General features: G+C 33.4%; 3 protein-coding genes across 12 annotated transcripts; 2 read left to right on the top strand and 1 right to left on the bottom strand.

The window, feature by feature from the left end:
- Positions 1 to 8,331: 8,331 nt before the first annotated feature.
- On the bottom strand, positions 8,332 to 10,930 carry LOC105639486 (uncharacterized). Of its 2 annotated transcripts, none has more exons than XM_012223563.4 (5): positions 10,795 to 10,930; positions 10,587 to 10,674; positions 10,143 to 10,251; positions 8,817 to 9,509; positions 8,332 to 8,509 (listed from the first exon to the last, which is right to left on the bottom strand). In XM_012223563.4, exons 1-5 carry the CDS (start codon positions 10,928 to 10,930, stop codon positions 8,498 to 8,500), a joined length of 1,038 nt encoding a protein of 345 aa, XP_012078953.2. In that variant the 3' UTR covers positions 8,332 to 8,497. The 2 variants fall into 2 exon arrangements, with proteins under 2 accessions (XP_012078953.2, XP_020537056.1); XM_020681397.3 differs by having other exon boundaries at positions 10,801 to 10,930.
- LOC105639451 (protease Do-like 10, mitochondrial) lies at positions 10,847 to 17,063 on the top strand. Its single transcript, XM_012223530.4, has 8 exons — positions 10,847 to 11,775; positions 12,274 to 12,519; positions 13,750 to 13,945; positions 14,249 to 14,508; positions 14,776 to 14,903; positions 15,469 to 15,672; positions 16,381 to 16,431; positions 16,721 to 17,063. Exons 1-8 carry the CDS (start codon positions 11,397 to 11,399, stop codon positions 16,952 to 16,954), a joined length of 1,698 nt encoding a protein of 565 aa, XP_012078920.1. The 5' UTR covers positions 10,847 to 11,396; the 3' UTR covers positions 16,955 to 17,063.
- A 1,245-nt stretch (positions 17,064 to 18,308) lies between these two features.
- On the top strand, positions 18,309 to 21,977 carry AS2 (Lateral organ boundaries (LOB) domain family protein). Of its 9 annotated transcripts, none has more exons than XM_020681400.3 (4): positions 18,309 to 18,391; positions 18,812 to 18,999; positions 20,378 to 21,065; positions 21,580 to 21,977. In XM_020681400.3, exon 3 carries the CDS (start codon positions 20,395 to 20,397, stop codon positions 21,049 to 21,051), a length of 657 nt encoding a protein of 218 aa, XP_020537059.1. In that variant the 5' UTR covers positions 18,309 to 18,391; positions 18,812 to 18,999; positions 20,378 to 20,394; the 3' UTR covers positions 21,052 to 21,065; positions 21,580 to 21,977. The 9 variants fall into 9 exon arrangements, with proteins under 9 accessions (XP_020537059.1, XP_020537063.1, XP_012078919.1 ...); XM_020681399.3 differs by lacking the exon at positions 18,309 to 18,391 and adding an exon at positions 18,402 to 18,554; XM_020681404.3 differs by lacking the exon at positions 18,309 to 18,391 and having other exon boundaries at positions 18,399 to 18,860.
- The last annotated feature ends 2,794 nt before the right edge of the window (positions 21,978 to 24,771 follow it).

Below are 24,771 nucleotides of genomic sequence, written 5' to 3'. Positions count from 1 at the left end.
CAGCTCGTATAGGCTCATCTTGCCGATAATTTAAGGTCTTGTGGTCCAATCGGTATGGTTATCTCCGCAGCTCATTACATCATTAAGAATTGTGTTCGGCATATAAATTAATGCACAAAATCGGTGCCACTCTGGAAGCATTTTGCAGTTTTAGCCAAATATCTCTGTGTATGTCGCTTACCACACCATTTTAAGGCCATAATATTTCCTCTAAGACATGTAGCAAGCATTGTAATCATTTTCGGGCCATTCCGAGCCGATGCTTCCGGGCTCCAAAATCGTAGGTATACCCCTTTGGTGTTAGGAGCCCTGTGTGAAGGCCTGTTCCGGAGCTGATACCTTTTGTACGCCTGATGGGCAGCTCATATAGGCTCTTCTAGCTGATAGTTTAAGGTCTTATGGTCCAATCGGTATGCCTATCTCTGCAGCTCGTTGCGTCATTTAGAATTGCATACGCCATATAAATTAATGCGCAAAATCGATGCCACTCCGGAAGCATTTTGCAGTTTTAACCCAATACCTCTTTGTCTGTCGCTTACCATGCCATTTCAAGGCCATAACATTTCCTCTAAGACATGTAGGATGCATTGTAATCATTTTGAGGCCATTTTGAGCCGGTGCTTCTGGGCCCCAAAATCGTAGGTATACCCCTTTGGCCTTAGGAGCCTTGTGTGAAGGCCTGTTCCGGAGCCGATATCTTCTGTACGCCTGATGGGCAGCCCGTATAGGCTCTTCTAGCTGATAGTTTAAGGTCTTGTGGTCCACTTGGTATGCCTATCTCTGCAGCTCGTTGCGTCATTTAGAATTGCATACGCCATATAAATTAATGCGCAAAATCGGTACCACTCCGGAAGCATTTTGCAGTTTTGACCCAATACCTCTCTGTCTGTCACTTACCATGCCATTTTTAGGCCATATTATTTCCTCTAAGACATATAGGAAGCATTCTAATCATTTTCGGGCCATTTCGAGCCAATGCTTCCGGGCCCCAAAATCGTAGGTATACCCCTTTGGTCTTACGAGCCTTGTGTGAAGGTCTGTTCCGAAGCCGATATCTTCTGTATGCCTAATGGGCAGCTCATATAGGCTCTTCTAGCCAATAGTTTAAGGTCTAGTGGTCCAATCTGTATGTCTATCTCCGTAGCTCGTAGCATCATTAAAAATTGCATACGCCATAGAAATTAATGCGCAAAATCGGAGCCACTCCAGAAGCATTTTGCAGTTTTAACCTAATATCTCTCTGTCTATTGCTTACCACGCCATTTCAAGGCCATAATATTTCCTCTAAGCTATGTAGGAGGCATTGTAATCATTTTGGGGCCATTTCCAACCGGTGCTTCCGAGCCCCAAACCCCTTTGGTCGTAGGAGCCCTGTTTGAAGGCCTGTTGCAGAGCCGATATCTTCTGTACGCCTGATGGGCAGCTCATATAGGCTCTTCTAGCCGATAGTTTAAGGTCTTATGGTCCAATCGGTATGTCTATCTCTGCAGCTCGTTGCGTCATTAGGAATTCATACACCATATAAATTAATGCGCAAAATCGGTGCCACTCCGGAAGTATTTTGCAGTTTTAGCCTAATATCTCTCTGTTTGTCGCTTACCATGCCATTTTGAGCCATATTATTTCCTCTAAGACATGTAGGAAGCATTGTAATCATTTTTGGGCCTTTTTGAGCCAGTTCTTTCGGGTCCCAAAATCGTAGGTATACCCCTTTGGTCTTAGGAGCCTTGTGTGAAGGCCTGTTCCGGAGCCAGTATCCTCTGTACACTTGATGGGCAGCCCGTACAGGCTCTTCTAGCCGATAGTTTAAGGCTTGTGGTCCAATCGGTATGCCTATCTCCGTAGCTGGTTGCGTCATTAAGAATTGCATACGCCATATAAATTAATGCGCAAAATCGGTGCCACTTCAGAATTATATTGCAGTTTTAGCCCAATATCTCTCTGTTTGTCGCTCGACACGCTATTTTGAGGCAATAATATTTTGTCTAAGACCTCTAGGAAACATTGAATTCATTTTTGAGTCATTTTGTACCAGAGCTTCCGAGCCTAAATATCCAAAGGTATACCCTTTAGTGTAAGAAGCCTTGTCTGAAAACCTATTCTGGAGGCGATGTCGTCTGCTTGCTTGATGGGTACCTAATATAGGGTCTTCTAGGGGATATTTTGGGGTCTCATGGTCAGCTCGACATGCCTATATCGCCTGCTTGATGCATTGTTAAGAATTGCATATGCCATATAAATTCATCGCAAAATTGGTGCCAATCTAGAAGCATCTAGCAATTTTGGCCCAATATATCTCAGTTTGTTGCTTGGCACGTCATTTCGAGGCAATAATATTTTTTTAAGACCTATAGGAAGCATTGATATCATTTTTGGGCCATCCCGTGCCAGAGCTTCCGGGTCCGAAAATCCAAAGGTAGACCCCTTTGCTCTAAAAAGCCCAATCTAAGGGCCTGTCTAAGGTATATTGTCTGTACGCCTAATGGGCAGCACGTATATGGTCTTCTAGGCGATAGTTTAGGGTCTTGTGGTCAGCCCAGCATGCTTATCTTACCTGCTCGATGGGTCGTTAAGAATTGCATATGCCATATAAATTCATGCGCAAAATCGGTTATACTCCAGAAGCATTCGGCTGTTCTGGCCCAATATCTCTCTGTCTGTTGCTTGGCATACCATTTTGAGGCAATAATATTTTGTCTAAGACCCATAGGAAGCATTGAAATCATTTTTGGGTCATTCTAGACTGGAGCTTCGGAGCCCAAATATCCAAAGGTATACCCCTTTGGTCTAAGAAGCCTCATCTAGAGGCCTGTTCCGGAGCCGATACCGTTTGTACGCTTAACGCGTAGCTCGTATAGGGTCTCTTAGGTAATAGTTTGGGTTCTCATGGTTAGTTCAGCATGCCTATCTTGCATGCTCGATGTGTCATTAAGAATTGCATACGCCATATAAATTCAACACAAAATCGGTGCCACTTCAGAAAGATCCGATAATTTTGGCCCAATATCTCTCCGTCTGTTGCTCAACACACCATTTTAAGGCAATAATATTTTATCTAAGACCTCTACGAAGCATTGAAATCATTTTCGAGTCATTCTGTGTTGGAATTTCTAGGCCTTAAAATCTAAAGGTATACCCCTTTGGTTTAAAAAGCCTTATCTGAAGGCCTGTTTCGGAGCTGATATTGTATGCACACTTAACGGGCAACCTGCATAGGATCTTCTAGGAAATAGTTTTGGGTCTCATGGTCATGCCTATCTCACATGCTCGATGCTTCGTTAAGAATTGCATATGCCATATAAATTCATGCGCAGTTTTGGTCCAATATCTCTCTGTCTATTACTTAGCATGCCATTTCAATGCCATAATATTTTATCTAAGACCTGTAGGACACATTGAAATCATTTTTGGGTCATTCCATGCCGGAGCTTCCGGTAGAAAAATCCAAAGTTATGCCCTTTTGGTCTAAGAAGCCATGTATGAAGGCCTATTTAGGAGCTGATATCTTCTACAGGCTGGACAGGTAGCTCATATAAGGTCTTCTAGGAGATAGTTTTAGTTCTCCTAGTCAACCCAGCATGCCTATCTTGCATGCTCGGTGCCTCATTAAGAATACACCATAAATATTCATGCATAAAATTGGTGCCACTCTCGAAGCATTTGACAGTTTTGGCCTGATATCTCTCTGTCTGTTACTTTGCATGCCATTTTCAAACCATAACATTTTATCTATGACCTATAGGAAGCATTAAAATCAAGCTCGAGTCATTCCGTGCCGGAGTTTCCAAACCCAAAAATCCAAAGGTATCTAAGAAGCCTATATGGATACGTTGTCCAGAGCCAATATCTTCTGTACATTTGAGCGGCAGCTCGTATAGGATCTTCTGGGCAATAATATGGGATCTCATAGTGCGTCTAACATGCCTAACTAGCCTTCTTAATGTGTCATTAAGAATTGCGTATGCAATATAAATTCATGTGCAAAATTTGTGCCACTACAAAAGCATTCGACAATTTTGACCTATTATCTTTATATTTGTTGCTTGGCATGTCATTTTAAGACCATAACATTTAATCTATTGATTTGTAGGAAGCATTAAAATGAAGCTCGGGTCATTTCATGCCGGAGCTTCCTAGCCTAAAAATTCAGAGGTATACCCCTTTGGTATAAAAAGTCCTGTATGAAGGTTTGTTCCGGTGCCGATATCTTCTGTACATCTAAACGGCAGCTCGTATAGGGTCTTCTGGACAATAGTATGAGATCTCATGGTCAGCCCGACATGTCTATCTTGCCTGCTTGATGCGTCCTTAGGAATTGCATACGCAATATAAATTCATGCGCAAAGTTTGTGCAACTCTAGATGCATTCGACCATTTTATCCAATATCTATTTGTCTTCTGCTTGGCACAACATTTTGAGACCATAATATTTCATCTATTAGCTTGTAGCAATCATTAAAATCAAACTTAAGTCATTCCGTGTTGAAGCTTCAGGTCCTTAAATCTAAAAGTATACCCCTTAAATCTAAAAGTATACCCCTTTTATCTAAGAAGTCTTGTATGAATTGTTCCATAATATAAATAAATAGGACTAATAAGACGTAACTAACCACCTCCGGTCAATTTTTTTACATAAAATGCCACTTTTCATATAATAATCAAAATGGTTACACACTATCAATAACCGGATCGGGTAAATTGGAATTACTTCTACAAAAGGCTACGAGTCATAACTTATTACCTTTTATACAAAATTTGTCTCCAAAAATATATGTTCCAGTGTAGTTGAAAATATTACGATAATATTTAGAATTATCTATAACATATACTATTATATAAAAGTGAGAATGGGAGAATAATGGGATTTTCAATATTATCCTTGTGAAATTTAAAATATCCTAAATAATCTTAGTTTTAACCAATTAAAATATTCTAACCTAAAAATATATATAATATTTCTATAAATTAATTGGAAGTTTTTTTGAATTTTTTTAATGGATAAATAAATATAGATAATTAAACATTTCAAAATTTTTTAATTTTTACTATTATTATCTTATTTTGTCCAATTATATTTTATTTCATTATATTATTACATAAATTATTGATAATAATTTAATAACTTTTAATAATTTATTATTTTTATAATTTATAATTTAACTTCAACATTATTATTTTAAATAAATATATTTAGATGATTCAGATTTGATTTAAAAAGGGTATGATTAAAATTTTTAATTATAAATTGATTTCTAATTTGGTTAGGCTAAAAATAAGATAAAAAATTTTTATTTTTAAATATCTCGAATTTATTTAGTTATATTGATATCTTATATAATTCAAATCCTATTTTTATTAAAGAATATAATTTTATTTAATAATTTTTAAAATGCTTTCATGATTTTGATTGGCTAAAAAAATAAAAATAAAAATTTATAAATATTTAATTTGATTTATTAGATTTCTTTTTTATTTTATTGTTATCGTATATTATTTATAAATAAAAATGAAAATAGTGTGACTTTCTCAAAATAGTTGGAATTTTCAGTTAATAGATTTCAATAATGTAAGTATATTTCATCTCTTGGAATTCTAATAATTCACAATTTTTGATTTATTTTATTTTATTAATTGATTTTCTTCTTCAATTTTTCACATTATAAATTTATTATTGTTTTTGAAAAAATTTAGAATTAGGTTCAACTATAGTATAGTTTGGAATAATTCTATTAATGTGTTTCTGTATATTAATTTAAAACTGACTAATTTAATATAAATTACACTTTAAAAATAAAGATATGATGAATCACACTATTATTTACTATTATTTGTTAAGCAACATATTATAAGACTTATTGGTTGATGAAATAATATACAATAATCTTATTAATTAAAAATATCAATTTTGTTTAGGAATTAGATTTCAAATTAAATTACTATTGATATATTGAATTCAACTCTTAACACTAGACCCTATGGACGTACGTGTGCATACAAGACATGTAGATTAGTTTTTTGGAGGGGGTCCTTAGTATAAACCAAGCTATTATATTCAGGGGTTCACTTTATAACCTAACACCAATATAAAAAACAATTAATTTATAAACTCCTATGAAAATTAATTCTCTACCTTAATCTATCTTGACAGGATTTTAAGTCAACAAAATCTTAAACAAGTATAATTTTTCCATATTATTTCATATTATTATTTTATTATAGATCTTATTATTGTTCTATGTTACTATGTCAAACTAACGATTTTTATTGTTTTTGTTTGCTACACTAATTTTTTAAAAATTTGTGCATTTATAGAAACTAAATAAGGATATTTTGGCTTCAATGAATTTATCACTCCTATGACAGTTTTAATTAATATTACTTTTTATTTTTGAAGTGTAGTTTATATTGAGAGTATCTAATTTTACTATGTGATTTATTATTAGACCAGTTGAGATCTGTAGTCGAGTAAAATATATCAGGGATCAATTATTGCAGCTCAGAAGGCTAATATTCTTCTAAATATATATTTGAGACATGTTAGCTTTTACCACTTTATTATATTCATAACTTTTGTAGTGAATTTTTGATATTTTTAAGTCCAATATTCATCATAACCGTTGAGGTATTAATTATTTTTAGAGGTATTAATTATTTTACTCCTAATATTCTAATTAAAGTTTATAGTTTAGTAATAAATATAAGTTTATTAGTTTGTTATAGATTATATTTAGTCCATGGTTGTAACTTTTTTTTTTCTCCAAGTTTTTACATATTTTTGAATTAGAGGACCTAATTATTATTATTATTTAGTTTTAACATTGCAACAGTGTTTTGATACCTTTCAGATTCTTAAAGGAAAAATATTAAAGAATAAAAAAATTAATTTAAGCACATAAAATAAATGTATCTTGTTTTATATATTCTATTTAACATTTTAATTAATGAAGTTTATGGATTGATAAAAATATCATTAAGAACTTTAATTTTATTGGTTGAAAAATAAAGGTAGTTTAATTTTGATTGGTTATGTCAATTTTCTATTTGAATCTAAAGTCTATTAGGAAGAATTAGGGGTGGAAAACACTGGGTTCCTAAACGTCCCTATCAAGTTTATGGATTGACAAAAATATCATTAAGGACTTTAATTTTATTTGTGAAAAAGTAGAGATAGTTTAATTTTGATTGATTATGTTAATTTATTAAATTTTCATAGGGAAATATTATAAACAACTTTATTCCATTTATAATATTTTGTTGTTATTATTATTATTATTGTTATTATTATGTCAATATTATTTTTTATCAACATAAAACTGATAACAATCAGTAGTCGGTAGTAAATTTAGGGACTGCAAATCAAATCATATAAAACAAAACGATAAAGCAAAAAGATAATGTAGCTTTCTTTTATTTTTTACAACAAATACAAATAAGTTCAAAATGAAAATACTTTTTCCTGGATGGCAATTACTAGAAAAGGAAAATTTCAACATGACCCACTGTATAAAAAAAAAAAAAAATGAAACTTTTTTTAATCACTCATTTATCTTCATAATCAAATATCTTTCTATTTGATGGAAGACATTCAGAAGATCGCATTCGGTATCTATTTTCCAATCCTTAGGGTAGAAATATGAAAACAGACAAAAATTAGCCTCAATAAGAAAGCATTTTATTTATTTTGTAAGCTAAAACTAATATAAGAAATACAAATTTACATAAGAAAAGCCTTAAATTCTCAATATTCTTAGGGCAGAAATATGAAAACCGACAAAAATTAGATAAAAATAAAAGAAATATGCAGTCCCAATTTTTAAAGTTCACATATACAATCAACATTTAACCATTAAAATTAGAGTTGAATTCTCCAATTAGGAACTGCGCAAAGTAGAAAAATAAGTACAAACCTAAATTTATATATAGCAAAACTATAGATTCTAGAGTTTAGGGTACTAACCTGAAAAGGCAAAAGAATCTGAAAAAAAAGATAAATTACAAATAATTTTACGAGGACCAATCCCAAAATGTTATTAATAGTAATTTTTATTATATATTTTACTTTTTTAGAATAATATATCAACTTTAATAATCTATCTTGTTGTTTTGTCAATTATAATTTTTCTTACAAATTTATATAATTATTAAACTTTTTTATTTTTTTATTTCGTAAATACTCTTAGATTTTTAGTAATATAAATTATTTATAATTTAAACAAAAATTAATAAAACATATATAAATTAATAAAAAAATTAATTATATAAATTAAATTACTACTAAAAACGAGTAAAAATTAATAAGTATAGACACATGAGTATAAATAATAAATACAAACACCGTTCAACAAACTAGTTATATAATATGTGTAAATGGACTACAAACTTTTTCTTTGTTTCCGACCAAATGTATATGTATAACTAAAGACCTTTATCAATCGATTTACTCCAGAGTGTACATTCTTCCTGGGACAAACCCAAACTGGCAAAAATTATTAGCATCTCATTTTTTTTCCTGCATGCCAACAAGTATATTTAATTTTAGTGTCAGAACAAAGAGCTATTTTTATTTTAGGGATGTTTAATTACCATAATTAATATTTTTATTATAAATTATTTTCTTAACAGAAGTAAAATTTCAATTTACTTTATTTGGATGATGATAAAAAGATTTTAAGAGAATAAAACAATTGTATTTACTTTAATTATGTGAAAGTATTAAAAAAATTTAAATAAATTACATTACTATCCTTGTTTTAAATATCTTTTATTTACTTAATTTACAAAGATACCATAAATATAAACACAAGAGAGAATTATACCAGTTGGTTGAGAGCCATGTCCAGTGAACTCCTCGACATGATCATCCTTCCAAAATCAGTGCCAAAAGTAGTTCCAGAATCAGAAGTAGCAGTAGTTTGAAGTTTGGGCTTTTGCCCTCTTTCTTGGGTGCTCAATTTTCTGACATTCATCACCTTGTCTACTATCCTACTCCCAAACATGTGAGTTCCATTTTGAATCTTTCCTTTACGAGTTACAAAATTATCTTCATTTTCTTTTCTACCCCTAGTGACGCTTGGTGAGCATGACTGCCTTCTTGAGGGAAGTGGTTTTTGGAGAGTTGATGCAGTTAGGTTACTTGCTACAGGTCGACTTCGCGTAGCAGAAGTAGCTCGATCTGTCTTTAGATTGGGAGGGGTATCGCTGGAAAATCCTACTGGAATTTTGGACCTTAAACTACTACTTATAGGCTTTCTTTTTGAATCTGATCCTGTTCCTGCGATATAAATTCTTGCTGCAGTCTGAGTCTCTTTTTGTTTATTGGATTTTGATGTATTTGTTGGTTCACTGGGATGAGTCAATTCTGGGTTTATTACATTAGTATTGTTAGTTTGACTTGATCTTTTACTCCCAAGGGTCACAGGTCTCAAAGGGATCATCTTTAGTTTTGAATTATTAGGAGATTTTGGTGATCCGGTATTTGGTTTCGATAATACCTTTGCACTGCCTGCAAACTGGTCATATATATGTAATCGGTTCAACAAAATATAGGAATTAACATTATGATTACCATACACAGCAAGAGCAAATTTACATTGCGGGCAATGGAGCATTTATTTGTTCCACTGTCCCATTAAGATTTCAACGAAATTACATTTTATTTTTGTTATTATCACTGTTCAAAAAGAAAGTCTTAGCTTCAGCGGATAAAACTTATCTAGATTCAAGCTATGAATCCATATATGGATAAAACCAATCACAACATAGATTTTTTTTTTTTTTTAAATTATTTCGGTTTTGCTCTTTTTTTTTGTCTAGTGAACAATGAGAAATACACTCATTTTCATAAAAAAAAATTACTTTTCATTGATTGGTTCATAGATGGTTCCATAAATTAAATCTAAATAAGTGATTTTCTCCTCAGCTTACCAATTATCCCATTAAATTTTACATATTATCAAAAGGTAACTGAATTTTTTAGAAATTGCATAGAAATACTATCATTTCAATAAAAATAAAAATAAAAAATTTTTTATTAGTTTGTTCTATAAGCCGTATATTGATCTAAATAAGCGAATTTCAATCAGTAAAGTACATTATAAATACAAACATGTGTATCTAGCTGTAGCAACATACAGTACACGTACCCGCGAAGGAGGTTGAGCAATGGGTAGCTCGCGTTGAAGGACTAGTTGTGTGGCATTTGCTTCCATTTCTAGAGAAGGAAACAGAGGAGTTGCCGGTGGCGTTTTTAACCTTCATATATCCATCATAACATCACAGAATTAAAGATATCAATCTAGCTACCTTAACAGCATAAAGTTGGTAGAAATTGGAGAAAACATAAAAGATACTCCATCCATACTATTCAATGCAAAGACCAAGGAAATGACAAAATTTTAATTGTAAATGTACCTCAATACCCTTGACACTAATTAATGAGAATTGATACTGCAATTAATTAATAAGGGCAAAATAGTAACAAAAAATTAACAACTCTTACAAAGTCTCATATTGAATGGAACAAAATTAACCTCTTAGAATGAATGTAACGGAGGAGTATTAAAATATATTAATTATAAATTAGTTACCAATTATAATCACTTTTGTCGTTTTCGCCATACAATTCATATGCAGATCCTTTCTTCCCAGATGCAATTCTGTACAGTGCATAATTCCCTGCATTTTCCAAAATTGAAAAGATTAGGCGATGAATTATTTTTTTGTTGCCAATGGTTTTAGAAGTTGGATTCTGTTTTTTCTCAACGTAATAATAAATGCTTGTATAAAAACAGGTACCAATACCACCGTTGGGCTCAAACTCATCGGAAACGGGCTGAAGGAGGCTGGCAACACTATCTTTTTCACGTTTATGCAACTCCCTGAATAGAAGAAGGTCCTCGTCTCTGTCCTTTCTTCCATTACTTCCTTTCATGATCTTCGTTGATTTAATTTGAATTTTATGTTGATCGCTCGTCCTATATGTATTGAGAATTTGCGTGGTATCTAGGCCGGCAATATATTTATTATTTAACAGTGTCTATGGCTCAACTACATGAAAACACGAGGCAGGCGTCGAAGACAGACCAGATTCCTTAGGATACATATTTTGGCGTTAGAATGAAATGCAAAGAACATTCCGGCCTGCCGAATTTATTATTGTTAAATTAAAGATTTTATGCAATGAAATCCAGTGGGCCGAGCATAGTGGATGATGGCCTTCCGTAGTAAATGGGCTAATACAAGACAAGCTAGCACGTAAAAACCTAAAAGCCTACCCCGTGATTACATTTACACACTGCCTGAAAAGAAAGTTGAAATTTTGAAACAGAGAGCTTAAATGCTTCCACTCTACGAACTGAACTGAAGCATCCCAGGCGAAGCCCCGAAGTAAAGCGACCATGCTGGGTTCATCAGTTCGTACAGTGCGGAAGCTGTGCTCCTCCTCTTCTATCAGACAAAGATACCTTACTAGTCGTAGCAGCTTCTTGCTAAAACAAGGAGATAGTTCTTCTCTCTCATCAAGCTTCAGCAAAATCACTCATTTCTTTAACAATAACTTGTTGCGCTCTATTAGAAGAGATGGAGCAGCTAATCTTGCAATAAGTCAGTCTTCAGCCTGCTTTAGTTCAATTGCGAATCGTCATTCTCAGCTGACGGATGCATATTCGGCAATAGAGTTGGCACTGGACTCGGTTGTCAAAATCTTTACAGTATCCAGCAGCCCCAACTATTTCCTTCCTTGGCAGAACAAGCCCCAGCGGGAAACTATGGGTTCCGGTATCTATCCTCTCTCTAATTTACTTATTTGCTCTGCTACACCTATCTTCAATTCTTCAGACAAAATGTCGCATTGGCATGCATCCGTCATCCTAGTTTGTGCAATTTTCAACTAAAAACTCAATTCAAATCTCGAATTTAGATTATTCATCCCAACGCAACTGCAGAGATTTTTTTGCCCTTCCCTCTGGCCTCTGCGCGGTCTAATCTCGAATTAAAGTAACTTTTGTTTTTGGCAATGGTATGGCTGCACGTAGATGTCCTTCCTAATCAAATTGTTTCTGTAGTATAAATTCTTGGACAAAAAAGTATCATCGTGCTGGCGCAATAAAATAACGGATGGAACCTTAAATAGCAAACTTTTGATATCAATCCTGAAATATAAATTATCAAACTAATAAGCTGATAAATATATTCCCGTTTTTTCATTTTATTCTGTTTTTTTAACTTAAGATTTTTTTTTTTTTTTTTTTTTTTTTTTTTGAACTTAAAATGCAGGATTCGTTATTCCTGGAAAAAAGATTCTCACAAATGCTCATGTTGTGGCTGATCATACATTTGTACTTGTTAGAAGACATGGATCTCCCACCAAATATAAAGCAGAAGTTCAAGCTGTTGGTCATGAATGTGATTTAGCTATTCTTGTTATTGAAAGTGAAGAGTTTTGGGAGGGCATGAATTTCTTAGAGCTAGGAGACGTCCCGTTTCTGCAAGAAGCTGTTGCTGTAGTTGGCTATCCTCAGGGTAAAAATATAACTTATCACTACTTTGAATACTTCTTACATTATGTCATGGGTATTTCAATTGAGGTTGCTTCACTAAGCAAAACATAATCTAGACAACTTGATTTTCAGATTCATACCTATACTAAATGTCAGGTATTTGTGAATGAGCATTTTTCTTTTCCTTTCTTCTATTTCCATCTTGAACTCGGCTTCTTTAACCAGCATAGTTTTGAATGTTTGCTCAAGTTCTGGAAATGTATTGTAGCTTTTAAACAATGGGATGGGAAAAGAAGTTTGAATATATAAGAGATGAGAACTGATTTTAACATGTTTCAAAGAATAATAAAGAAAACAAAATCATAGAAGATCTATGGCGCTTGATCAAATGTGCATCTTGGGTGTCTTATTTTTCTTTGAGATAGTTTCTGAAATAGGACTCTTGGCAAAGTCCACTATCACTATGAATATATGGGGTGCTCATAATTAGACATAATATGCTGTTTGACAATAATGACCATGACTGTTACCATGAACTTGATACTGAGGAGATAAATGATGGGTTTAAGTATGGTGCAGAAAGCAAGAAACTAAGAATTATGTATAGGTTTATAGGATGCCTATTTGGAACACCGTCGGATACTATTTAGTTTTGTATATGGTGATATAAGCATCTTTGTTTCAGTGTTAGTTGTTGGCCCATTATATTAAAACTTCAAGTTGCACTTTGAGTCTATAAATACTCATATATTACTTTTATAGTCCAACAGCGTAAGGATTTAGAGCAACTTTTAAGTATATAAACACTCATAATTCTTTATCATGAAGCTTTCACTGATAGAAATTCTAGCAATTGTTGCCTTATGGAATGTGTGATGCAATTCAATCTAAGTGTGATGCTTGAATAATTATAAATGCAAGGGTTAGAATTTTTATTTTTCCTTACTCTAATTACAACTAGATATGAGTTCCTACAAGTAATTGCAAATTTCGACCTCCAAAATCAAGTCCTTTCCCCTCCAAATTCAACCATAAATTTACAGGTTTATTTTTATAGCCTATGCAGCGGTTTCCCTATGACATTATTTCGGAAGCCTTGAGCCCTAAGTATGGTCTAACTTTCTAGGGTAATGGTTCATGTCTGTTTACACTACAAATGACTTTTTGTTCTTTTTCATAGTGCTGTTAGGTGCTACTATTTTGTGAGCTTATGCAGACTGCAGGCAACCTCAGTCTTTTTTCATTGTGGCAGGTGGGGACAACATTTCTGTTACTAAAGGTGTAGTCTCTAGAGTTGAACCAACACAATATGTTCATGGTGCAAGCCAGCTGATGGCAATACAAATTGATGCAGCCATAAATCCAGGGAACAGTGGTGGGCCGGCAATAATGGGCAACAAAGTTGCTGGTGTAGCTTTTCAAAATCTTTCAGGTGCTGAGAACATTGGGTGAGTTGATTACTTGGATAATTAGATTTTGAAATATCAAGCTTTTCAAAATTATGTTATTGTTACAGTGATGAAATTTTGCAGCTTCAATACTTGATTGCAACCTAAATTCATGCCAAATAAATACGCAGGACTTCCAAGTTTGGAAAATGAACAAGGGTGGTCTTTGCTGTAAAAATATTACAACTTATATAGAAGAAAAAGAAATAGACTTAACTTTGAGTTATTACTATTATTTCTTAATCTTCTTATGTAGTTAAGTATTATTTTTAGCTAATACTTTTTCCCATTTTGTGATTTCAGTTACATAATTCCCGTGCCTGTGATTGAGCATTTTATAGCCGGAGTGGAAGAAAATGGAAAATATGTAGGATTCTGTTCTTTGGGTCTGTCATGTCAACCAACTGAAAATATTCAATTGAGAAAGCACTTCAATATGCATCCTGAAATGACTGGGGTATTCGTAAGCAAAATTAATCCTTTATCAGATGCTTACAGAATTATAAGAAAAGATGACATAATTATGGCATTTGATGATGTGCCTATAGCAAATGATGGAACAGGTATTTGCTTTCTACATTTTTATTCATGATTACGTAATCAAGGATATTGTCCCATCCAGACTTCTTTTATACTCCCATTTGAGTTGTAGTTTATTCTTTCTTTGCTAGTTTCTTGGAAATGTGGTTTATCATTTGTAGGATGCTTCTAGTGGCAGACTTTTTTTTTTTCCCTTATTTTTTCAGTTATTTTTGTTTCCAGGGCTCACTTCTATATATGGGGTTTCCTCATGTGTTCTTAATTTGTATTATGGCTTATATACTATACAGTTCCTTTCCGAAATAGAGAGCGGATAACTTTTGATCATTTGGTATCAATGAAGAAGCCTAATGAAACAGCTTTACTAAGAATTTTCAGGGAAGGTAAAGAGCATGAATTCAGTATCACTGTCAGACCTGTAAGTTATGGTTTAAATTTTCTCCTTACTTTATGAAAAAGATAGTTTAATATCATCACAAATTCATTTGAAAATAGTTTCTTGAATTAATATTGAATCTTTCTGCTCTGTATAATGATCCCTTCTCCTTTCATAAAAATTAGAGCTGCTCTGCAAGTTGAAAATACAAAGTAAGGGTTCTCCAAGTTCCTTTGTTTGTTTTTTGTTAGAATGATGACTAATTAGTGGATTTCGTTTCATCATATTTGTAAGTTTCAACTTCCTTGACATTGCCAACCAGTTTTTAAATGAATTGGATTTAGATCAAAATACAACCTAAAGAGAGCCACTTTAGTGGATTACATAAAATAAGTTTAAGATATACTATGATGTCAGAGACCTGCAGGTGTAGAAAACATAAGACATAATTTCTTTGAAATCTGTGTTCTCAATCTGCAAAAAATGCTTAAATCAAGATATGATGAATTTTTTTTTAATTTTGTAATCCATGATTGCAAATCATTTTACTAATATTTTAGTTTAATAGTTTGTTTTGTTATTCATCTCTAGTTTGTGGATTCTGCAGTTGCAGCCACTAGTTCCAGTCCATCAATTCGATAAGCTTCCTAGTTATTACATTTTTGCTGGTCTGGTCTTTGTTCCACTCTCACAGCCATATCTTCATGAGTATGGGGAGGACTGGTATAATACTTCACCTCGTCGATTGTGTGAACGTGCATTGAGGGATCTGCCCAAAAAAGCTGGTGAACAACTTGTCATTCTTTCCCAGGTCCGCATGTCTTTTTCAGCTAAAGTGTAAATTTATATGCTTTGGAAAACATTTCTTTTTAAACACAGATACATGGATCTTCATATTTTCAGAATGTCTAAAGTATTTCCATGGAAGGTAAAAAATATGGGTTCCACTTGATAAATGGTTGAGGAAAAATAAAAATCAAGCTTGCACTTGCTGAAGTGGAGTGGAAAACTGTCTTAATCAAAGGATTTGTCTGCACTTGGATATCACAATTTATCATTTGCTTTTCAAAATTTGATGGAAAAGGTGGATCATGATTGGAAGCATGCAGTTAGATAAAAAAATATTTGGAGTCTGTTTGGATTGTACCATGCTAGTTTCCAGGGAACTGATACTATGTTTCTCATCTAGTATTGGATGTAAAAAAAGTTGGTGGCTAATTGAAAAAGTTACAACAGAACCATGAATGTAAGTGGTAGAAACTTAGAACTGCTGATCAGTCCTTAAAACTCCTTACCATTTTAAGCCACCTTTTTCTTGAAATTGTAGTATGTACAGCCAGCGTACAAGCCATCCATTTTACATTTTATTAGATCATATTATTTTTCTTTATTTCCTCTTGATTAAAAACATTTACAATTTTGTGATTTATATTTCAGTTCATATCCCAAATCGCTTCTTATTGCATAAGTTACTGAAATTAGTTACTCATCTATGCTTACAAGTTCTTACCTGGTTCAGGTGCTGATGGATGATATAAATGCGGGATATGAGCGTCTTGCAGAATTACAGGTACCAGCACGTTTCCAATTCAATTATAAATAGGCACTCAGTTATGTTTTATGTATCACATACAATATATAATAAGGGCATTGCTTATCAAAGATAAAGGTCATTGGGCCATATCCATGAATAGATTTTTATTTTTGAGACTAACCACTTTGTCTAGAATAATTGAAGGGTGTCACTAGATTATCCCTATCATGACTTCACTTAGTTGGTACCATAGGGAGTTGTGGGCCATTTTTTTAACTCTTGCTCTATGCAGTTTAGTTAACTGTGTGCTTCCTATCTTGAGCAGGTTAAGGAAGTGAATGGAGTAGAAATTGAAAATTTGAAGCATTTGTGCCATATTGTTGAGCGGTGTACTGCAGAGAGCTTGAGATTTGATTTGGATGACGATAGGGTAATTGTATTGAACTATAGCTCCGCAAGAGTAGCCACTTCCAGAATTTTGAAACGTCACAGAATACCTTCTCCCATGTCCAGAGACCTTGTTGATGAGCAGAGCGAGTTAGAAAGTGAAATGGCCTAAAATCGGCTCCTTAAACTATTTATTTGATAGATGATGGTGCCACAAGTTTGGCTGGATTATTGTTAATATTATTATTAACTTCATTCATTCAAGTGCCTGTTCGCTAAAAGTTTCGTGCGTGTGAAAATGTCAATGTACAAGTATATAAGACTCTAAGGCACATGGATAACCCAACAATTAATCTACTAACCCCAATACTTTATCCATATAAAAACAGAAGCTAATAAGCATTGATTGCATCTAATTCAATACTCTTTCCATTAAATTTGATTTTTTTTTTTTTTTTTTTTTTTACTTTGCATAAGAATTAATAAAATGATTGAATTACTTCATTTTTTTTATAAAAAAAAAGTAAAAGATTTAAATAAGGATAAAATTGAAATAAATAATTAATACTAAAGAGTTTAAGTTAAAAAAAAATAAAAAAACTATCAATTTTGTGGAATAAAAGTACTAATGTAATTGTGAAACTTTAGTTTACTAATCAATATTAGGATACAAATATGAACATTGACTCAATAATAATATTAAATACTATGTATATCCTAAAATATAAGTTATTCTATGTAATTTAAAGAGTAATAAGTGATCTTTTTTTAATGTATCCTTATTTACATTAGATACAATAATTATTTTCACAAATTACCCTATTTTGAAATAAAGGATGACTTATTCAAATTACTCTTAATTTTGTTATAATTTAATAGAATTAATTATTTCCTTAATTTCTATAAAAAAAACTCAATAAAATCATATAAATGAATTTTAGTGTTCACAATAAACACAATCATTCACAAAATGCCAATCACCTATAAGCCATAAAGAGGGCTTTTAATATAATCTTTCTCGATTTAAAAGAGATTAGACTTTCATTTCAATGTCAAACTCAGGACGGAAAGATTATCATTTGTAGTAAAAAAAAAAAAAAGGTGATTCTGTTCTGTACCCACGGAACCTAGCCTATATAGGGCCATAGCATTGTGCTCTGGTATGGAATTGATTGAGAGGGTCAGACCTTTGTATAATTGGATCAGTAATTTACTGGCATGCAACCCTAAAGATACATTAAAATGATGCAATGTATTAACGAGAACAAAGAAATGAAATGGTTTAACTATTATACTTCTTTTTGTTTATTTCCTTAAGTTAATTTCAAGGTTGAAACAGAAAAAATTGAGTGATGATACGTTTTATTAACAAAATTAATAATGATGATAATAATAATAATAATTATGTCTAAGCAGAATTTGGTAACAAGGTGGATATTGGATACAGACAACACCTGAAAGTCGAAATGGAAGCCTTTAAAAATAAATAAATATTTAGATAAATAATAGTAAAGATGGTACTAGTAGTAGTAGTGTAGTGTACAGAGAGGAAAGGAGGAAATGTCATGTCAAAAGAACACAACATGCTCCAAATCTCTGAGGAGTCTGAGTAAGGAATTGATAATAAGAACAAACACAATAAACCTCATCACTCTCAATCACTCACTCATTCACTCACTCACTCGCACTCGCGGCCTGTTTTTGCTTTCTCCGCGTCTCCTTAGCCTCTGCTCCTGGGGGGACTTTCCCCTTCTCCTTCGCTGATATTAGTAGTATATTACCACTCTCTCTCTCTCTCTCTCTCTCTCTCTCTCTCTCTCTCTATAGCACACCAGAGAAAGTAAGACCAAGAGCAACACATCACTCCCTTTCTCTCTCTACCCCCCTTTTCGTTAGGCACGCCTACAGTTCATCATCTTTATATGCATATTCTTTTCCATTTGGTTCCGGCGAAGAAATTGAAGCGATAAGAGAGCTAAAAGAATACATTTTTGCATGAACTCATATTTCTATATATTTGAATTTCCAGGGAGGCATTAAAGGAGGGGCTTCATCTTTCAACTTCCGCTTATTGCAAGGTAAAAAGAACAAAAGCACAAAAAAAGAACTCCAACATACAAAAGATTCTTGGACTGAAAAAGCTATCAACCAAGAGATCCAGCCTCTTCTTCGTCATAAAAGTCTGGAAGAAAGACTTAACTGGAACCAAGAAATAAGGTTTGAATGAACAAGTAGAGGTCACGGCACCCACTATCTCGCACTAGTACTCGTATGTTCTTTTCTTTGTTTTAAATAATAATAATAATAATAATAATTTTCTCGAAGTTGCAAGACAAAAAGAATAGAATTAGGGAAATCCTTCGTCCCAAGATCTCCCACAGTCTGACTCAGGGACTTCTTTTTATTCTTTACATATCTCCTTCCCTTCCCTTTTTCATATATATAAATATTTTTTTTTGTTACCACTTTCCAATATTTTATTTGATTTGATCAAGCTCCTTGCTCTTTGCATGTATGAATTCATTTTTATTTTTATAATAAGGCGGGAGTTCATCCCGAGATTTTATTTTAATTACAAGGAAATATGGATATATTAATTTCTATGAAATTTAAGCGAGATCTGCTCCCGAACCTTTCCATTGAAAACAGTGAAACAAAATTACTACACGAGATCCAATCCACAAACCTACCGCTAAAATCAGTCTCCTTAATTTTCCATCTTCGTTCCTTCCTATTCCATGTACACAGTACACCCTCTAAAACTGCACTCAGTAACACCCTCATCTCCTTTTTCTCACCTCTGTTCCAGTTAGGAGCTACTTAGATTTCTGGGTAGCCCTACAATACATGGGGAAAGAAGAGATATTTTTCAATTTGGTGGCAGCAATTCTCTAGACTTTACAAGATCTCATCAGCTGCTTAATTTATGCCCACACACATATATTTTTTCCATATATATCTTCTCATGCCCTTTTTGGTCTAGATCTTTCAATTTCCAGCTAAAAATAGGAGAATCATCATTCTGATTCTTTATTAATCAGAAGATATTGACAAGTCAATAATTATAGGCAAAGATCCTGCAGAAGGGTACCTTCCCATTTTAGAGTTCTTCGAGCATATAGCCATCAACCCTACCCTTTGTTTTGCCATTTTTTTTGGGCTGGTACTGGCTTGATTAATTTTGTTATCTTTTCTGAGATATATCTTCTCCAAAATAAACACAAGCCCAAACCCTAAAACCAGCCTTTATAGCCGCTCCCCCATTATTGTGCCATACATATTGTATCTCTCACAACTCAATTCGTCTTTTGTGTTTTATTTTTGCTTTAGATTTACCTCCACATATTTATTGAAGTTCTTTTTTTTTTTTTTTTTTTTTTTTTGCCCTTGATCGGGCGCATATCATGTCAAAGAGCAAATAGATCAGTAACTTAAATCAAACTCGGGCCTAAGCTGTACGTTATAGTATTCCCTTTACATGACCTGCTAGGCAAACAGAAAATCTGGTTTCTTTCCCACTTTTTATATTTTTCTTTAAATTTTCAGCTTTTGGTAACCTTGTTTGACCTTTTCTTATACTGCTTATATGTCTCAGAAGAGAGGTGGGAAAATATGGCATCGTCATCAAATTCTCCATGTGCAGCCTGCAAGTTTCTGAGGCGGAAATGCCAACCGGAATGCGTTTTTGCTCCATATTTTCCACCGGATCAGCCCCAAAAGTTTGCCAACGTGCACAAAGTGTTTGGGGCAAGCAATGTCACAAAACTGCTAAACGAGTTGCACCCTTCCCAGCGTGAGGATGCCGTCAATTCCTTGGCATATGAGGCAGACATGCGTCTCCGCGACCCAGTGTATGGCTGCGTTGGTGTCATCTCTCTCCTACAGCACCAACTGCGCCAGCTACAGATGGATCTCAGCTGTGCCAAATCTGAACTTTCCAAATATCAGAACCTAGGTATCACTGGCCATGCTGGATTATTCGCTGCTGCGGCTGCGGCTGCCACGGCTACCACCCACAATCATCATCACCACCCGCAGAACCTTGGGATCAATCTCATCGGAGCAGGCAGTGGGGGAAGGGACCACCATTACCACCACCAGTTCTTTCCCAGGGAGCAGCAGCAGATGATGAGGAGCTTTGATGCTGCAAACAACTACGACGCAAGCCTTCTTGCCATGAATGTTTCTGCAAGTATTGGACAGCTCAGTCAGTTCCAGCAGCCAAGGGCTGCAGCGGGAGATGACCGCCGCACCATTGATCCCTCTTAGTTTCTTGTTTCCGGGTAAGTTGGTTTTCACCTATTGCTATCTTTATTTTATACATATATTTAGCCCAAAATATCAAGAAACTTGTGCTTCAAAATCTTGATTTCTGAAATTAGGGTTAAAGAAATGAAAAGAGTCAAACCCTCTGTTGACCAAGATAACTACCAAGCATTTTACCGTAAATTGATTGATGTTACAATTGGTCTCCAGTCAAATCAAATATAAATGATCAATTCATATTCTTGCCTAAAGTTGGAAAGGTGTAATTCAGTATGATGTGTCGGATTGGAAGTGAGATCGGATATTCTGAGATTGTAAATTTTAATCCAATACGGATAACTCAAAATTCATATATACCGGCTCCGCATCCATCCCCTGGTTATGACTCTGGAACTGTCTTCACCGTGTATACTCACCCAATGCAATAGGAATAAATTGGCACCACATGAACCTGTACATACTTTACGCTAGTTTTGAATTAATTAATAATATTCTTAATGTATGCTTTTTGCATTGACTTGGTTTATGCAGGCTGGACTTTGAAGGATTGAGTGAAACTGAGATAGAGGGCAATTTTTATCTTTCACTTAATTAAACACCCGTTGCGTTGCATAGACAAATTTTGCCATGTCTAGTTTACTTTTTCCCTTATTCCAACTCTCTAATCATCTAGAAGAAAAAAAAAAATATATATATATATATATATATATATATATATATATATATATGTTTGCCATGCCAAAATTGTACTTGCTCCTCTACCATCACAGTAACACCAGTAGTTCGTGGGGTTTTGCCTCTTAAAGTGTGCCATGGCAGACATATAGATGGACTGGTTTTGTTTTCATCCCTTTGAAATTTTCTCTTTTAACAGTTAAACAGACAACAATTGATATTATTTTCAATTTGAAGCTACCTTTTTTCTTTTCTTTTGTTTCCTAGCTGATGCTTCAACGGTGGATTATTTACATGTGCTTTCTTTAAATGATGAACTCTGCACTCTGATGGTTCGGAATTCCATGTGGAGCTATTGTGACGAACTCATAATTATACTATTCCAATCGACGTCTTCTTTTGCACACAGAATTTTCAGAAAAAAGGAATATCAAAAATTCATTTGTATTGCAAGGTAATTAAATGAAAAGAAAAGTATGTATTAAACATTTTTCCCTAGAAGAAATTACATTGAAATAGTAGAATGAACCCCAAGACGTAAAATCAAAAATTTTCAATATATCATCGTTATTATTGCAACGTATCATCAAGCTATTTGGTTTGCTCGAGGCTAAGAACCCAATCTATAAAATTAAAATTTTCAATTTTTTATTGATCAAAACCCTATGATTGGTTTATATATGCAAAATATTATCGATTTAATGGGTGCATTTACTTTGCTATCTGCTTTGTTAATTGGAATTTATATCTTAATATATGATTATAAATAAAGGTCATGTTTGTTTTCTTTGTTCGATTATATTTTAATTCTAATGTGGATTGTCTATAGTTTGATTAAATTGTAATATATATATATATATATATATATATATACCCCTAACATCTGTTAGGGTATGTAAATGGACAGGGATTATATATCTCAATTAGATATATCGTAATAATACCAACTTGATTAACGTGGTGCTAAAAGAAATGGCTCGAGTTGCACAATGTGAATTGCATATATGTATGTGTGTGTATCTATATATATATATATATATATATATATGTAGAGAAACTAATTGAAAGGATAAGGTTAAGGAAAATGAAAAAAGAATATGTTGATAGTATACAAAAAAAAAAAAAAAAAAAAAAAAAAGAAAGAAATTTTTTGTTAAAAAAGCATATATAAAGGAAAATTACGAAGAAACTATATGATTGTTTAGGTTGTTAAAATCAAGCAATTGTGATGGAAAGCTGTATCAGAATATCAATAACAAGAATTAAAAAATAATAATAAGTATCTATCCTTTCTCGATTTAGTTTAATGTGTATTTGGAGAGTCTATTGACTTGAGTTTAGGTCTCATGTTATATTAAATTTTCTCAAAATATGATAATAAACTAAAGTAATATTAGTTTATTATCATATTTGCTGATAAAAAAAAATTGGTGTTTTATACTAAAGATTTAATAATATTGAGAAAAATTATCGAAATATAATAATAACTTTTATCTTTTTCTAATAATAAATTTTATTTCTCTTTTGCTGATAAAAAAAGAGAAATAATATTTACTTTAAAAAAAAACAACTTATTGTATTATTTAGCGACACCAATTCAACTGTCATATATACTTTCTAGTAGAACAAATTAAACAAGGAGCTGATGAGAGAGAAAAAAAATAGCAGTCGAACATGGAAACAATAACTGAAAAAATGACGTTAATTAAATAGAATGCGGGGGTGTGTGGTAAAATTAAGTTGTGCCGTTGAGACTTGGGAAGTAACAGAAATTGAAAATTGAGTAGCTAGCTAGGTTATGCATATTAAATATGGTGGTGGAGCTGATTTAGATAGAGAGGCATGGAGACTGTTAAGCAAAAGGCATTTCCCGAATAAAACAGAAGACAACTGAATAAGACAAAAGGACAGGGTAAGGGTAGGTGGGAAATTAAGAGAGACCCAAATTGAAATCCCCTTTCTCTCTCTCCCTCCCTCTCAGTGCCAGAAGCATGAAAGGCCGTTGCAGAGGAAATGTCAACAGAGAAAAGGAGCCATTTAATACTCACACTGTAATGCAAATTCAAAACCCCAAATCCAAAGCATAAAGCGCACAAAATATTGGAGTTGAAAACTTGAAAAAAAAAAAATTTTAAAAGCATATTGTCCAACACAACGCTACTGCTGGCTTCTAACCTTTAATCGATCATCTTTGATTCAAAACGTAGTCAAAAACATTGCATTGTTTGCATGACAATGATGACGTACTTTTGCAATGATGTCTTTACCTTTAAATGCATGGCCAGCCTTACAAACTCTCTCTCTCTCTCTCTCTCATATTTATCAACACACAGGAATTGCTGACGCATGCATGCATAATGGATGGTTAGGACATATCTATATGTATGTATGTATATGTAAGTGTATGTGCTAAAACATGATTCTCTGTTTTTGTTTATTTTTCCTTTTACTACTCTTGTTCTTATTTCTTAGCTTTAATTCATTGTTTGAACTTGTCTGGGTTATATATATTGTCAAATAGATATTGTGTATATTCTGTTTCAGGTATGAACGTATTTTTTGTTGGGGGAGAGACTTAATGAATTAATTAAAGAACAGAGATGGTGATTATTTATTACTTAATAGAAGAAAAATGATGATGATGATGAAAAGTAAACCCAGGAAGGAAGGGAAGAAAAGGAGTGTGATGAGGTGAAAGGGACGGTTTTAAAGGTAGGGGGATATCCCGACAGTTGCACGCCTCACGAAGACAAAATTGGTACTGAAGTGAGCAGTAAGAAATAGAAAAGCTTTAAAGTTTCGCATTTATTTCGGGTTGTCCGTCAGACCCCACCCCTCTCTCTCTTTCTCTCCAAAATCCCCAATGCTCTTATTATTATTACGATCCATTTTTTACATTTAAGATATGCGATTTGTCCAACTCAATGACATGGCATTTATTGGACAGTGCCAACACCATGACCATTTCTTTATTACTTGATGACTTGACTCATCGATCCATCGATCATCCCTCTCTTTCTCTTTCTCCTTCTCTTTCTCTTCTCACTC

The sequence above is a fragment of the Jatropha curcas genome, chromosome 8 (genome assembly GCF_041381405.1).
Source record: "Jatropha curcas cultivar XTBG-Jc1 chromosome 8, XTBG_Jcur_1.0, whole genome shotgun sequence".
Taxonomy (NCBI): domain Eukaryota; kingdom Viridiplantae; phylum Streptophyta; class Magnoliopsida; order Malpighiales; family Euphorbiaceae; genus Jatropha; species Jatropha curcas.
The sequence above is the reverse complement of the archived record's forward strand: the minus strand, read 5'-3'. Positions and strand labels throughout refer to the sequence as shown.